At 45.9% G+C, this 17,120-nt stretch overlaps 1 protein-coding gene across 7 annotated transcripts in view; it reads right to left on the bottom strand.

Moving 5' to 3' along the window:
• The window catches only part of LOC140428493 (uncharacterized), a 367,767-nt gene that overhangs the window by 159,939 nt on the left and 190,708 nt on the right, over positions 1–17,120 (bottom strand). For all 7 annotated transcript variants that reach the window (XM_072515035.1, XM_072515036.1, XM_072515034.1 and 4 more), the window contains one exon: positions 8,174–8,377. In XM_072515035.1, the coding sequence (XP_072371136.1) occupies positions 8,174–8,377 (204 nt within the window). The remainder of the gene's footprint in view (positions 1–8,173; positions 8,378–17,120) is intronic.

Genomic DNA, 17,120 nt, shown 5'->3' with positions numbered 1-17,120 from the left:
ACTACTCCGGCGTCGGGCAGTCCCGGAGGATTCCGCACCTTCAGGGGCTAGGCCGGCGCCGTAGTGGTTTGCGCCGCGCTGGCCAGCGCGGAAGGGGCCTGGCGCCACGCCAACCGGTGCCGAAGGGCCTCCGCCGGCCGGCACGAGTTGGCGCATGCGTGGGAGCGCCAGCGTGTACTGGCGTCATCCCAGCACATGCGCAGGGGGGTTCATTTGCAGGGTGGTTCTAGTCCTCCGCGCAGCTGCTGTAACAGTCTGCGATGGCCGATGCGGAGGAATAGAGTGCCCCCACAGCACAGGCCCGCCCGCGGATCGGTGGGCTCCGACCGCGGGCCAGGCCACCGTGGCGGCACCCCCTGGGACCAGATCCCCTCTGCCCCCTTGAGGACCCCGGAGGCTGCCCGCGGAGCCAGGTGCCGTCAGTAAGGACCTGTTGTGATTTACGCCGGCTGGACCGGCCAAAAACGGGCGGCCACTCGGCCCATCGCGGCCGGAGAATCGCCAGGGGGGCCGCTGCCAACGGCCCATGACCGACGCAGCGCTATTCCCGCCCCCGTCAAATCCCCGCCGCCGGAGAATTCGGCAGCCGGCTGTATGGGATTAACGCCGCCCCCCGCCGATTCTCCGACCCGGCGGGGGGTCGGGAGAGTCTCGCCCCAGATTCTTCTATAACCAGTGAAAAATATACAGCAGCTTCAAATCTGATAGATTGTTAAAGACGACAAGCACTTAATTTCTGGAAATTACTTGAAAGTCACATTACTACATGCTATTTCTTCTTTATTTGTTCATGGGATGTGGGCATCGCTGACTGGGTCAGCATTTATTATCTATCCCGGAGGGCAAGAGTCAGCCACATTGCTGTAGGTCTGGAGCCACAAGTAGGCCAGACAAGGTAAGGGTGGCAGATTTCCTTCCTTAAAGGACATTATGACAATCGATAATGGTTTCATGTGGACTTTTAATTCCAGATTTTTTTTATTAAATTCAAATTCCACCATCTGCCTGGTGGGATTCAAAGCCAGGTCCCCAGAGCATTATCCTGGCTTTCTGGATTATTAGTCCAGTGACAATATCACTAGTCCACTGCCTCTCCTGTTGGTAGTTTCAAAGTCAACAGTATTAGTGTTATGATCATTTTGAATCCTGAATCAATATGTTACTTAGTATAGTAAACTAAGATTGTCAAAAAACATTTTGAACTAATTTAGAAGACATTTTAAAATTAAACCAGTTACTGCTTACTGGAAAACAGCCAGATTCATTAAATAAATATGAGACAATTAAAGTAATTAATCAATAGCCGTATTAGCAAGTCTGGTTATATAACCTGTAACAAAAAGTTTGTAATGTTTCAGAATTACACATAATTAACACTTGATTTGAAATACACAAACCATAAATCTTGAGAATTGCAAAATGGTGTCTTTCCAGCCAGTCTGGAAAGATAAAACATGGGTCTTTTGGCCTTACAAGGTATGTAAGGTTGGGTAATAAATAATGCCTTATTTAAGCTGTCTGATCTTTCAGTAAGCCTTTGTATTAAAGCATTAGGAAATACGAACAGGTGTCAGGAACCAATTATAAATCGGCAGACAGTTAAGTTAACCAATTATTGTTTGACATTTGAGTTCTCTCAATATAAAAGATATAGTTTAAGAGAAGCCATTGTTTTAAGATTAAGACAGTGTGAATAATTAGCTAAAACTGATGGGGTTAGCTCCCATCTCATTTTTAAAAACTTTTTCTGAGTCTCAAAGCGAAAGTCAGAGTGTGACCAGGGGCGAACTCCCAATCCAGCCCAAAAAGCAACCCAAATTCAAATTGAATCCAATTCATGGTCCCCACAAGAGAGACACACTAGACCCGAGCCAAAAGGCCACTACACTTGATCTTCGCCAAAAGGCCGAGAAGCGATACTCTCATCTCATTATTAACACATTATAGACCAATTAGTTATTTCCAACAACTTGGCTAACGTGGCCTTACAACATCTTTTAGGTATAAAAGAAAGACTTTGACAAGCCATTATTGTGAGCATGTTATCCACATTTTGGGATTATTATTTTAACTTTACAGCCTGATTAACTGAGGAAGGTGTGAGAAGTCTGTTTAATTGTTAAAAGTTAGACTTTCTCCTCTTACTGTTAATTGACACTTCTTATTCTCTTCCTGAATCGTTATCTTTCTACCTTTTAATGGTTAATAAATCTTTTGAATTCACCATTTAAGGTTCTTGCTGGATGGTTAAGTCTTGTAGAACTTGATTTGATTTATAGTTGGGGATGTATTGCAAACAATCTGTACCCCATCAATCGACTTAATAGTATTCAGTTAGAGAATTTAAACAGTTTTATTAGACTCGAAACGTTTCTTGAATAACATCCCAAAGGTCAATCTTATAACTGTTCTTATATGTTAAAAAAATAATCTGGGGGCTTCTTTGGGGAAGGGGGACAGTGCATGCACCTTTGATGGCTATTAGTCGACATTGTAAACGGTTCCATCTCCTCAGGTATGGTCCTGCTCTTGCAGTCAGCACACCATTTTGGATTAAAAGAAATTGTTCCCTCTGTCCTTGCAAGCTACCATCACATCTTCTACCTACTTTTTCTCTTCAAAGTCCTTGAATGTGTTCTCATTGCCCAAATCCTTGCCCATCTTCCCCACAACTCTGGGCTGAATTTTGTACTCCTTGCCCTGAGATGGAAAAGTAAATGGCAAGCCTGCCTCTGCTTGCCCCACAGTCATTTAACGGCCGTTTGGCATTTAATTGGCTCAAGGAAGAACTTCTGCCCCTATTGAAGAGGAAGTCCCGCTCCGAGAACTATCGGCCAGAGGGCTGGTAGCTCTGTTGTCCCAGCAGCGCCACCAGGAAAAGTGACAGCCGGCAGTCCTGAAGTGGAGGTGCCAATGGAGTATAGACTTCCCATCTCCCCCCGGAGGGGGGAGGGTCATTAAAATTTTGGCCTCAATGTTTAAATCTCGCTACTCGTTTTGCCACCATCACAGAATGAAACCAAAGTCACAAATTACATAATGACTAACTGAAGTGCAATCTCCTTTTTTCAACCTCCTTGACATCTCTGCAAATTTGACACAGTCACACCAAACTCTTCAAATGCCTCTCTTCCATTATCGAGCTGAACAGGACTGCCCTCATTTGCTTCCATCCTTACCTACCCAACTGAAAATTTCCTGCAAAGGCTTCTCCCTTCCACCCTGGCAACTGGAGCCCTGAAGTTCTGTCAATGATTGAATCTTGGCCTGCCTTTTCCTCATCTGCAGGATAACCGTCGTCAACCTCATCAACCGCATCTGAAGTAAAGAAAGTCAGCTTCCACATTTAGGTTGTTGACACCCATTGAACCTTCTTGGATGGCATATGTGACATTGATTGACATTTAATGCCCCCCCCCCCCACACCCAGTGATGTGTTTGGAGGTGGGACATTTAATCAAATAGATGAGATGCTGCGGTATAGAGGGATACGAGTATCCTTACACATGAATTGCAACGTTTGAGCATGCTGGCACAGCAAGTAATTAGGAAGGTAAATGGAATGTTGGGCTTTATTGCAAGGGGAATGTAGGGGAGAGTTGTTACAGCTGTACAGGGCTCTGGCTCAGTATTGCATCTGGAGCACTACACAGAGATTGGGTCTTTTTACTCAAGGAGGGATATACTTTCATTGGAAGCAGTTCAGGGAACGTTCAATAGGCTGATTCTTGGGATGAATTGGTTGATGTACAAGGAAAGATTGAATAAAGAATAAGTTGGTCCCATACTCATTGGAGATTAGAAGAATGAGAAATGATCTTATTGAAACATATTGGACTCTAAGGGGACTTGACAAGGTAGATGCTGAGAGAATGCGTCTTCTTGTGGGGGAATACAGAATAATGGGGCACAGTTTAAGATAGCTTCTCAGGGGTAAGTTCCGTCTTTGGAATTTCTTCCACAGGGAGCAGTGGAGGCTGATGGCGGAGAGAATCATTGTTTACTCTTATGTTTACTGCCTAAGTGACATAATATTGCATTTCTACTAATCAATTCTGTTTTGTAAATTAGCAAACACTTTTACAACCATATATTTTCAGGGGTTTGTGCCTCTTGAAGATGTAAACAGCCCGTAACTTCCTCAGTGTTAATCTCGAGCAGGTTGCCAATCTCACCAGATTTACCGTTGCTGGGATTCCTGGACCTGCGTCTTGCCCAACCTTCTTCACTAAGGCTGGGTGAGACAGGAGCAGGGAAGAGCAACCCCGACTGCATCGGCATGGCGTAACTGCGACGCAGGGAGGTTTAAAGATGGGGTAGGAGGGTTGGATCAGGCTGCACCAGAATTTGGTGGATCCTTGCAAGGCTGTTTTTTTTTTTTAAACATAGTTACTATGGAATTAAAAGAGAATTTTTTTCCTCATGACTTTTTCCAGAGGAACCATCAAGGGTCAAACTGGCAGGACCATCCTCAGTTAAAGATTCAAATTGTTTCTGTCGGATGGTTCTCAGCCCAGTGGAATTGTCCAGAGGAATTTAGCACTTGTAGGCAATTGCCAAGTAAACTCTTACCTGGGAACCTCCAAGAGGGATTCTCCAGCGCACCACTGGGGTACTCCCTAAATGTGGCGCTGGGGAACCAGGAAGTTTCCTCTAAAATGAACCAAAATGATCAAAGTCATATAGAGAGGTGTATGCAGGCAGGTAGAGTTCCTGTTAGCGATTCAGCTATTTTACTGATACACAATTGCTATCATTCTTATTCAGGTCAGCAGTAATTGCAGCTCATACTAAGTACCAGTCATGTCAAATGCTGAAATTGGCCCATTTAGAATTATCTGCATTGTACAGCAAAACCAAATCCTCTGAAAAAGTCCGCAGGTTATTGCGATGGGAATAATGAGGTGCAGAAATGCTCCGTGCAGCTTAACTGCAGTGCTCGGGGGGACATCTGGTGGAGTAATGTAGGGGGAAGACGTGCACGAGGTGGCTCCTGCTAGAGGAGCCCTTTTCTTAGTTTCACCGGTTGTTTTCTCTTGAAAACCCACATAGTTATTGTAATAAGGATCCTGTATGACTGAAATACCCCAAAACATCAGGGGAAAGGCGGCTGGGAACAGAAGTTCATCAACGGAGTCCATGGCCTCTCAGAGTTCTTCGGCAGATAAAATGGCGGAGTCAGTCTCTGGTGCACCGGCCACTCCTCTAACGGCCGAGATGCTTTCTAGTACCTTGGCAAAAGAATTCGAAAAGCACGACGAATTGTGTCGGAGGACCTCCGGAAGTCAATGGAAGAGGCCTTGGCCCCCATTTGAGCGGCTGTGGGGAAAATCAATGAAACCGTGGAAGCCCATGAGACCATGGGCTTCCATGGTCAAAGGTATAGAAGTTGCCCTTTCGAGCCACATATGATCTGAGCGCCTCACTAGAATCAGAGCTATCTTCGGTTGTCGAAGTGAACAAATCATTAAAGGACAAGATGAATGACTTAGAGAATAGGGCCAGGAGGCAAGATGTTCGAATCGTGGAGCTGCCAGAGGGAATGGAATGCCCACACAGTACTTCACAGATATGTTCAGTAAGATGGTGGGCGAGGGTGGATTCACATCCTCCCCTGTGTTAGACCCAGTCTATCGTACAGGGCCTCGTACTGAGGATTCACCGCTTGCAGTGGTCGTGAGGTTTCACACCTTCAAGGAGAAAAACAGGATTCTAAGATGGGCGAAGGAACACTACGACTTTAACTGTCACCAGACTCCTAAATCACCCTCTTATGGACTGACCTCATTAACACTACACCCTGTATGCTTCATCCGATGCCAGTGCTTATGTAGTTACATTGTATACGTTGTGTTGCCCTATTATGTATTTTCTTTTATTCCCTTTTCTTCCCATGTACTTAATGATCTGTTGAGCTGCTCGCAGAAAAATACTTTTCACTGTACCTCGGTACACGTGACAATAAACAAATCCAATCCAATCCAATCCAATCCAAGGCCACACCTTCAGGTTCTATCAAGATGTGGTTGCAGAACTGGCACAGAAGAGAGCTGCACTCAATAGAGACAAGTTGAACTTGGACAAGAGTAAATGTTTTTCAGGCAACTTCCCTGGGAGGAGAGCCTAACTGGAGACGTTACCTTTTTGCCATGCCAAGACTAGCTTTTGTTGTCTGGGGGTCCAGATGGCCCACAACTGAGCCTCGCTTCATAAATAGGATTACACTAATCTGGTGGATAGTATCAAAATAGACTTGCAGAGGTAGAGGTGGGATAACCTCCCCCTATCCTTGGCGGGTAGGGTTCAGACAATTAAAAGGGACATGCTCCTGAGATTTTTACTTCTCTTTCCAGTGTCTCCCAAAGTCTTTTTTTGTAAAGTTGATAAATCTTTTACATGGGCGGGTAATACTCCAGGAATCCTGCAGGTTTGGACTCAATGTCGTGTGAGGGCAGGGTGTGCAGAGGTTTGGGGACCTGTTCATGGAGGAGAGGTTTGCTAGTTTTAAAGAGTTGTCTGAGAAATTCCAAACTCCTGGTACCAGTCTTTTCAGATATGTGATTTTTCACGCAAGGCTTTTCTCTCCTTTCCTTTGGCGCCACCCTCTTCCCTATTGAAGAAGATTTTGTCTCTGGCTAGGCTGGACGAGGGTCTATTTTGGACATAGATGGTCATATCTTTTCAACAGATTCTGCTACGTTGTGAGGCGAGAGGGAATTGGGTCCCATTCTTAATGGTAAGGTGTGGCGTAAGGCCCTTTGCAGGGTCAATTCCACATCTTCTTGTGCTCGGCTGAGTTTGATTCAATTCAAGGTTTTGCACAAGACACCAGACTTGGGCTAAAATGAGCGCGGTTTCTTCTTCGGGGTTGAGGATAAGTGTGAGCATTGCTCTTGGGGGGCATACACATGTTCTGGTCCTGTCCCAAATTGATAAGCTTTTAGGCCTCTTTCTTTATCACCACATAGGAGATACTCTGTGTAGATTTGGATCTATGTCCGCCGGTGAACATATTTGAGGTGTAGGGTTCGCCAGTGCTTCAGTCTGGGGTGAAGCTTTTGCCCCATTTGGTAGCTCGGAGGCGTATCCTGTTTGGGTGGAGGTCTCCTACTCCACCTCGTGCCTCGGCTTGGTTGGGCGACCTCATATCGTTTCTACATTTGGAGATGGTCAAGTACAACATCAGGGAGTCGGTGGAAGGATTCTACCTAAGGTGGCACCCATTTATTTCCATCCTTAAGGAGTTAGTCACAGTCAGCTCACAGGGGGTTTCATTTAATTTTGTGTTAATGTGTGTTTTTGTTTTTTTGTGATTGTTTCGGGTGATTTTATTCAATATGAAAAAAAAATTATTCAACATACTTGTAAAAAAATCTGCTCTGCTGAAGATTACTGTCTGCCTGTGCTCAGTCCCTCACAGTATTGAGCGTTTTTCTCCCTTCGTCACAATCACCTTACATTCCTGCCCACTTTCCTGATCATTCCCTTTTCTGACAATAGCTCCCCCCACCCACCCACACTCCATATTCCCGAGACCTGCATAAGTGCTAGTGCAAGCACCCTGAATTTGTAATGCACATCCTGAGAGAACTACCCAGCCCTCGCCCAATGTAAATGAAACCCAAGGTCCAATATCAATAGGCCTGGAGCCTTCCTGTAACACTGCCTGGATAATCCTATTTGTGCAGGCAGGTCACCAAGTTTTTGGCCAGCTTTTTGTTTTGAATTAAACATAAAGAAACAAAAAGACACAAAACCTAAACAAGCTACAAATACTACAATTGTATTTGAGAAAGGGGCTGGTTTAGCACAGTGGGCTAAACAGCTGGCTTGTAATGCAGAACAATGTCAGCAGCGCGGGTTCAATTCCTGTACCGGCCTCCCCGAACAGGCGCCGGAATGTGGCGACTAGGGAATTTTCACAGTAACTTCATTGAAGCCTACTTGTGACATAAACGATTATTATTATTAATTAGTAATTCACTGCATTCTTGTTGTGATACACTGCATTTTTGATCATTGAGATTTGAAATTATGCTGTGTGCCCTTATCATGCAAATGCTTAACATGCTTCTACCAAATTCCTTTGTTTAGCATTTCAGCTAAATTTTAGCCTCAAGTTAAGCTTAAATTTTTTAAATTCACACTCTTTAAATCGTTCATTGCCCCTTACCTCCACTTCACACTCAAATTCTGTGCCATCCAGAAGGGTCACCTTACACGGCATGGTCTTTGGTTTTTTGGATCCTTTTAATGGAGATTTTGGCATTTTGCCTGGTGTTGTCCTTTCCGAAGTTTTGTCATCATCAGTTTCTCCAACATCTAGCTCGTCAACTACCTTTGGAATGTTTTCTGTTTTTTTATCTTTCGCAGCATTCTGTAGGGGGAGGGGGGAAACAAGATTAAATATTAAATACATTGGGGTTTGATTTTCCTAGCTTGCGTTTGTGCACAATCTATTTTATGACTCAGAAAGTGGCCAAATATATTTTTCAACCGATTGTCATAATATTATTTTTTATTTGCCTCTGGCCAAAGAAATTAGATAAATTTCTTGAGCAACGTCTTTAGAATTCTGCTGTTGGGTTTGTGGTCGCAAGACCCCTTTAAAAAATGGGGGGGGTCCACAGACCACATGACCGGCTTGGGGCCAATTGCGCGGAAGTGACGAACCCCGGCCAATAGGAGGTTTGCAGGGGGCCCTGCAGTGGACTCAGGAGCCAGTGTTAAAATGTGTTAGATTATGTTACAGGGGCTGGTTTAGCACACTGGGCTAAACAGCTGGATTTGAAAGCAGACCAAGGCAAGCCAGCAGCACGGTTCAATTCCCATACCAGCCTCCCTGGACAGGCGCCAGAATGTGGTGACTGGGAGCTTTTCACAGTAACTTCATTTGAAGCCTACTTGTGACAATAAGCGATTTTCATTTTAATTTCATTTTCATGTTCTGTACCTATTACTTAACTGCCTTTGCCTTTTATCAATAAACCCCTTTATAACTACCAGAAGCCTCCAGTGTATGTCTAGAGCCACCATATTTGCGGAGGTAAAAGTTTTCAATTGCAGTCAACAGATGTCGTTGCATTCTTGTGATACACTGCATTTTTGATCATTGAGATTTGAAATTATGCTGTGTGCCCTTATCATGCAAATGCTTAACATGATAAGCATGTTAAGCATGCTTATCAGTTCATCAAATGTCTCCGCTATTTTCTTTTACTGCGAACGAGATCACAAGCAAGGACAAGCAGAAGGCGATACTTATGACAGTTTGTGGCCTCAAACTTCTAATTTGATTTGGAACCTCACATCCCCGGAGGTGCCCAGCTCCAAGACCTTTGACCAGAGAATGAAACTAGTGAAAGAACATTTCAATCTAAGGCCCTCTATCATCCCCCAATGTTAAGTTTAACTCTGCAGTGAGGGACCATGATGAGTCTGTGTCAATCTGTCTGAAGCTTTCAAAGCCAGGCTTCTCCATCTTGCTGAACATTGAGATTTCAGGACCTCCCTTTGTGACATGTTGTGCGATCGGCTGATCTATGAGATCTATAACCTTAATACCCAGAAGCTGCTCCTGGCTGAAACCATGATAAGGATGGAAAAAGTGATTGAGATTGCTCAGGTAATGGAGTACACCAGAAAAGGTGCCACTGGGCTCCAAAACATGGTTGAAGGAGAGTATGGGGCTGTATGGCCGCGAGTTGCGCGGCTAGCTCAAGAGGCACAGCGGAGAACGACACTGTCCTCGGGGCCGGAGTCAATGGACCGGGAAAGGAATGGGACATCAACCCAAGTCAGGGGGGATTGCTATCGTTGCTGCGGACCATCTCCAGGAGACCATTCATGTTCGTGAGTTTGTGTTTCTGTTGCAACCGAAGGCGACACATTTAATCATTGTGCGAGGCAAAGCAGCCAATGCAAAAAAAAAAAACACAACAGCAGCAATAGTCCACATCACCACTTAACATAGTGGAGAAAAGCTTTGAAGAAGAGCATGTGAAGCATCTGTTAAATGAAGTCGAGGTGAATAAGAAAACACCGATAGAAATCATCTTAAGAGTAAATGGTAAACCCCTCAAAATGGAAGTCAACACCAGGGCTTCAGTAATCATGGTGGGAGAGCAGACTTTCCAATATCTTCATGCGGGAACTTAGCTTTTGAGCTTGAAGAGTTTCACAGCCAATATTTCCACGTACACCGGGGAAATGAAGGTCCTTGGAACCACCAACACACCTGCGGTATACAAAAGGGCAGGAGGCCAATCTGCCCTTGGTCACAGTGGAAGGGCCCAGATCCAGTCTGATGGGAAGTTACTGGTCACAGAAGATCAGGCTCAACTGGCTGGAAATTTTCAAAATATCCAACGGCACCCTCCAAGATGTTTTAAGGAGGTATGAGGACATTTTTCACAAGGGGAAGATTAAAAGGCGTTAAAGCCAAAATCTATGTCAATCCAGATTCGACACCCAAGTTGTGCAGAACTAAACGAGTGCCATACACACTGCATCAGAAGGTTGTAGCAGAGCTAAAAAGATTGAAAGAGCTGGGCATAATCAAGCCAGTTCAGTTTTCTGAGTGGCCAGTGCCATAGTCCCCGTTCTCAAACCAGATTGTTTGTTAAGAATTTGTGAGTACCATAAACTGACTCCGCAGATTGATAGGTACCCAATTCCCCGTATCGAGGACCTCTACGCCAAGCTGGCGGGGGGGGGGGGGGGGGGGGGGGCTTACCTATTCAGAATTGGGCCTTAGCCATTCTTACCTGCAATTAGAATTTGACAAAGAGTCTCAGATGTTTGCCACAAATACCCACAAAGGCCTATTTCAGTATACAAGACTGCCGTTCGGCATCACTTCAGCCTGCGCTATCTTCCAGCACACAGTGGAAAAATCTGCAAGGTGATGGTCTACCTTGAGAATTGTTAGTGACCGGCACTACCCCTCAAGAACACATGGCTAGCCTGAGGAAGTATTCAAAAGATTTTGTGACGCGGGGGTCCACCATGGGCAGCATTGTGGATAGCACAATTGCTTCACAGCTCCAGGGTCCCAGGTTCGATTCCGGCTTGGGTCACTGTCTGTGCGGAGTCTGCACATCCTCCCCGTGTGTGCGTGGGTTTCCTCCGGGTGCTCCGGTTTCCTCCCACAGTCCAAAGATGTGTAAATTAGGGGGATTGGCCATGATAAATTGCCCTTAGTGTCCAAAATTGCCCTTAGTGTTAGGTGGGGTTACTGGGTTATGGGGATAGGGTGGAGGTGTTGACCTTGGGTAGAGTGCTCTTTCCAAGAGCCGGTGCAGACTCGATGGGCCGAATGGCCTCCTTCTGCATTGTAAATTCTATGATAATCTATGATAATCTATGATAACCTCAAACGAGAAAAGTGTACTTTGAAAGCCTTAGAAATGAAATCCAAGGATTTTGTGTTGTTGCGACAGGTTGCATTGCCCTGGAAGCTAAGTTCAAGGCTATACGCGAAGACCCTGCACCCAAAAATATCAGTGAGCTCAAATCCTTCCAGTATGTCAATTATTATGGAAGGTTAATCTTGAATTTAGCCACCCCATGGCACTATTACACCAGCTACTAAAGATGAATAAGCGGTGACAATGGAGAGAGCCCCAAGAGGAGAGGCCTTCCGAGTTATGAAGCAAGCATTACAGTTCTTGAACCTCTTGGTGCATTTTGACCCGAGAAAACCAATTGTGCTGACATGTGATGCATCCCCTTATGGTATAGGGGCTGTTATATCCCACAAGTTGGGAGATGGTTTGGTACGTCCGATCGCCTCTGCCTTGAGGACCCTTTCAGACGGAACTATGCCCAGATTCAGAAGGAGGCTGAGCAGTATATATAGTGTGAAGACATTCCAGCAATATGTATGGACGACGGTATGACATAGTGACCGAGCAGAGCCATCACTGAGCCTTTAAGGGAAGACAGGAGGCCTCACCGCCTGTTGCCTCGGCGAGGGTGCAACATTGGGCCTTGCCCCCCCCACCAGTACCCCAGGAGGTCATCCTGGCTTTGAACCGGACACATCTGAAACTGGACCCAATGAGACCCCATACTCTCAAAGGTGAAGAGAATGATACAGACCGAGTGGCACTCTGAGAAATCTGAGCAACTAAGGCCTTCACCTGTCAGGACAAGTGGACCGATAAGGGTGATGTGATTCTGTGGAAATCACGAGTAGTTGTTCTGCCTCCAGCCAGTGGGCCCCTCCAGCAAGAGCTAAATAGCACCCACCCAGTGCAGACAAAGAAGAAGATGCTGGCACGCACATCTGGTGTCCAGGCATAGTAAAAGCCATTGTAGCTTGGTACAAGTGCCACCCTTACTAAATACGGCAGTCCTTGCCACCGTCCAGCACTCTTCATCTTTGGGGCGGGCTCCATGGACCATGTGACCGGCTCGGGTTCAGGTCACCCATGGACGCGGGTCCATGTGGACTACGTGGGCCCTTTTATGAGCAAGATATGCTTAGTCCTGATGTATGCCCACTCTAGGTGGCTATCGGTTCAAGAAATGAGAACCACAACATCCGTGGCCACAGTGGATGCTTTGCACTGAGTGTTTGCCGTTCATGAACTTCCCGAATCCATCATGTCAGACAATGGAACACCTTTTACTGGCGATGATGTTCAGGTTTTTGTATGAGCAAATGGCAAATGACATACGAGGACGGCACCATACCACCCAGTCTCTAACAGATTCGCCGAGAGGGCTGTACGGCCTTCAAGAATGCGATGAGAAAGCAATCTGATAGACCATTCCACCAGCGGTTGGCTAATCTTTTGTTTTTGTTCTTCAACTCAACCCCTCACTCCACCACAGGGGTTACACCCGCTGAGCTACTCATGGACCGCTGGTTGAGAACCCGGTTGAATCTTGTGTTTCCAAATTTGGCGGGGAGGGTGGAAGCACATCACGCCTCCCAGAAAAGTCAAGTGTCAGAGCCGAGGGTCAAAAGGTCGTTGTGTGTGGAAGACATGGTTTGGTCCGTAATTTCGCTTCAGGTCCACCTTGGTTAGCTGGATGGGTTGTGGCCCAGTGAAATTAGCAAACATGACACCACTGTTTAAAAAAGGAGGTAGGCAGAAAGCGGGTAATTATAGGCCAGTGAGCTTAACTTCGGTAGTAGGGAAGATGCTGGAATCTATCATCAAGGAAGAAATAGTGAGGCATCTGGATGGAAATTGTCCCATTGAGCAGACGCAGCATGGGTTCATAAAGGGCAGGTCATGCCTAACTATCTTAGTGGAATTTTTTGAGGACAGTACCAGTGCGGTAGATAACGGGGAGCCAATGGATGTGGTATATCTGGATTTCCAGAAAGACTTTGACAAGGTGGCACACAAAAGATTGCTGCATAAGATAAAGATGCATGGCATTAAGGGTAAAGTAGTAGCATGGATAGAGTATTGGTTAATTAATAGAAAGCAAAGAGTGGGGATTAATGGGTGTTTCTCTGGTTGGCAATCAGTAGCTAGTGGTGTCCCTCAGGGATCAGCGTTGGGCCCACAATTGTTCACAATTTACATAGATGATTTGGAGTTGGGGACCAAGGGCAATGTGTCCAAGTTTGCAGACGACACTAAGATAAGTGGAAAAGCAAAAAGTGCAGAGGATACTGGAAGTCTGCAGAGGGATTTGGATAGGCTAAGTGAATGGGCCAGGGTCTGGCAGACGGAATACAATGTTGACAAAGGTGAGGTTATCCATTTTGGTAGGAATATCAGCAAAAGGGATAATTATTTAAATGATAAAATATTAAAACATGCTGCTGTGCAGAGACCTGGGTGTGCTAGTGCAGGAGTCGCAAAACATTGGTTTACAGGTGCAACAGGTGATTAAGAAGGCAAATGGAATTTTGTCCTTCATTGCTAGAGGGATGGAGTTTAAAACTAGGGAGGCTATGCTGCAATTGTATAAGGTGTTAGTGAGGCCACACCTGGAGTAGTGTGTTCAGGTTTGGTCTCCTTACTTGAGAAAGAACGTACTGGCACTGGAGGATGTGCAGAGGAGATTCACTAGGTTAATCCCAGCGCTGAAAGGGTTCGATTACGAGGCGAGGTTGAGTAGACTGGGACTGCAATCGTTGGAATTTAGAAGGATGAGGGGGGATCTTATAGAAACATATAAAATTATGAAGGGAATAGATAGGATACATGCGGGCAGGTTGTTTCCACTGGTGGGTGAAAGCAGAACTAGGGGGCATAGCCTCAAAATAAGGGGAAGTAGATTTAGAACTTCTTCACCCAAAGGGTTGCGAATCTATGGAATTCCTTGCCCAGTGAAACAGTAGAGGCTCCTTCATTAAATGTTTTTAAGATAAACATTGATAGTTTTTTGAAGAATAAAGGGATTAAGGGTTATGGTGTTCGGGCCGGAAAGTGGAGCTGAGTCCACAAAAGATCAGCCATGATCTCATTGAATGGCGGAGCAGGCCCGAGGGGCCAGATGGCCTACTCCTGCTCCTAGTTCTTACGTTCTTATGTGTGGTCAACGTCAACAACAAGACCGCCAGAAAGCACGTTGACCACGTGAGTTGTCGGAGAATGGCGTCCCCCAGCTTGGAATCAACAAGTCCCACCAGTATCGCAAACACTCCCGAAGCTCCGTCTGGCTGGGGGCTCCTGAATCTTCTCAACCAGCTGCACCCATCAAGGCCATTGCGCCTGTAGTTCAGGCAGTGCCGGCCGAGGTGACACTGACTGTTGACAATTTGATTGCCCAGAAGGGTGCTAAGTCTGTGGCAGGGCTACCGAGGTCTAGGACGGCCCGGAGACCTCTGGACCGATTGACTTTTTGATGGACTCTCCCCTGTTGTTCGTATTAACGTTGTAACTTGGGATAGTTGTAAGAAGGGACTTGAGATAGTGGTGTGGGGGTGGGGGAAAAGAGATGTGCGGGCCCTTTAAGGGGTCGGGCTCCGCAGACCACGTGGCGGCCCGGGGTCAATCACACGGGAGCACATGAACCCCAGCCAAGAGAGGGTTGGCACAGGGCCGGGGAGCAGAAGCCCAGGCAGTTAGACACAGGAGCTGAAGTGTAAATACCTGGTACTGTTGCATTTTTGATGTTACTTAAGTGCCTTTCCCTTTCATCAATAAACAGTGTGTTAACTATTGGAAGTCTACAGTCTATATCCCAAGCCACCACAGGTTCAAAATAAAATTATAGGTCAAAGTAACTACAAATTCACCAAGGGCAATTTCTGCCTATCTACCCATCAATGCCAAATTACAGCCCATGACAAATATTTTTTTAAAATATAAAATAAAACACATTGCTACAAATTTAGAATGTTACAAAGTTGGTGCATGGAAATCTTTGGCAAAATGGTCATTCTTCTCAGGAATTCCACAAAGACAGCAAATATTCTTCAGATTCTTTGTTAACCAGAGTCTCTTGCCCACAAACCAAATCCTCAACAGCAGCTGAATAGGATTCCTCTCTCAGCTGCAATTTCTTACCTTCCAAATACGTTCTCTCCCCTCTCTCTATTTATAGTTCCATTTGTGCTTTGGGGTTGAAGAGAGTGTGTTAAATATTTTAAGATGCATTTAATTGCGAAAAGCAGACGGCAAATAGTTGTGGAAATAGCTCATGTATAAACCAGTTTTTTCCAAATTCCAATGATCTGTAAGGACAGTTTTTCCAGTAATACAAAGTGCATCAAATGTAGTCGAGAAAGAGGGGGGTGGGGTAAAAAGAAGAGAGAGAGAGAAAGGGAAGGAGAGAGGGCACGCGAGAGAGAGAAAGAGAGAGAGAAGTGGGAGCAAGCGAGAACGGAGAAAGGAGAGAGAGAGAACAGGGAGAGAGAGTGTGGTAAACCACTGTGTTCTTATATTAAGGGTTGTACGGTAGAACCTGCACTACGGGTTCACCTGGGCCCCTGCATGCTAGCTCCGCCCAGGAGCCGGGTTATAAATATGCGTGGCCTTCAGCTAGCAGCCATTTCGTCAGCTGCTGTAGGAGGCCACACATCTGATACTAATAAAGCCTCAGTTTGAATTCAACTTCGTCTCCAGCCAAATTGATCGTGCCTCAGAGAGAAGGAACAAGGAAAGGAGCGAGAGAGCGGGAACAGGGAAAGGAGAGAGAGAGAGAGAGAGAAAACGGGGAAGGAGAGAGAGAGAGGGGGGGGGGGGGAAAGGAGAGAGAGAGAGGGGGGGGGGGGAAAGGAGAGAGAGAGTGAGAATGGGGAAAGGAGAGAGAGAGACTGCGCGAGAACGGGGAAAGGGGATAGAGAGAGAGAGAGCAAAAGAACAGAAAAAGGAGAGAGAGAGAACAGGGAAAGGAGAGAGAGAGTGGCAGAGTGGCAAACGAGGGAGAGAGTGTGACCAGTGGTAAAGGAGGGAGAGAGGGTGATAGATGGAAAGTCGGAAAGGAGAGAGACAAAATGTGAGAAAAGAGAGATAATGGGGAAGGAGAGAGGGGGAAGGACAGAGACAGGGAAAAGGTAGAGAGAGGCAGATTGGAAAAGGAGGGATGGAGAGACACAGAGGAAGTGGATCAGAGGAAGTGGAGAGAGATGATTTGTTATGTTGTAGGTGTAACATAAGCGGCTTGCTTGTGCTGCACTTGACAAAGGAAGGTTCAGACGTGGAGATAACTTCAACACGTTTATTAAACGATTTACACTTCTATTACTCGGGTTTGACACTACTGCCAATCCTACTATAGCTACCCAGACTGACTAACCAGCTGCTGCAATCCACGTGGTGGGTGTAATATTGAATCAACCCTGTGTCTGTTCTCACTGACTGTCTCCACTGGAAAAAGGCAGATCATGTGTGTGGTGCCCTTTATATATGGGTTGGTGTAATGCCCCCCTGTGGTAGTGTTACCTCCTTCTGTACCGTGAATGTCCATTGGTCGTATCCTATCAATCTGATCTATTGGTTGCGTGTGTGTGTGTGATGTTTCTAGTGCTCCCTCTAGTGTCTAGCTAGCCTACATGCATTTACATTGATGCACATCACCACGAGAGAGAATAGAAAGCAAGCAAAACGTTAAGTTGCATTGTCGGAGTGCTGCTGGTGAGACACAGAAGCTGTGCCACTCAGGTGTTTGTTGGAGTAATTTAGCATCATCTAACTTCAATGTGT

This window comes from Scyliorhinus torazame, chromosome 8 (genome assembly GCF_047496885.1).
Source record: "Scyliorhinus torazame isolate Kashiwa2021f chromosome 8, sScyTor2.1, whole genome shotgun sequence".
Taxonomy (NCBI): Eukaryota; Metazoa; Chordata; class Chondrichthyes; order Carcharhiniformes; family Scyliorhinidae; genus Scyliorhinus; species Scyliorhinus torazame.
The sequence above is the reverse complement of the archived record's forward strand: the minus strand, read 5'-3'. Positions and strand labels throughout refer to the sequence as shown.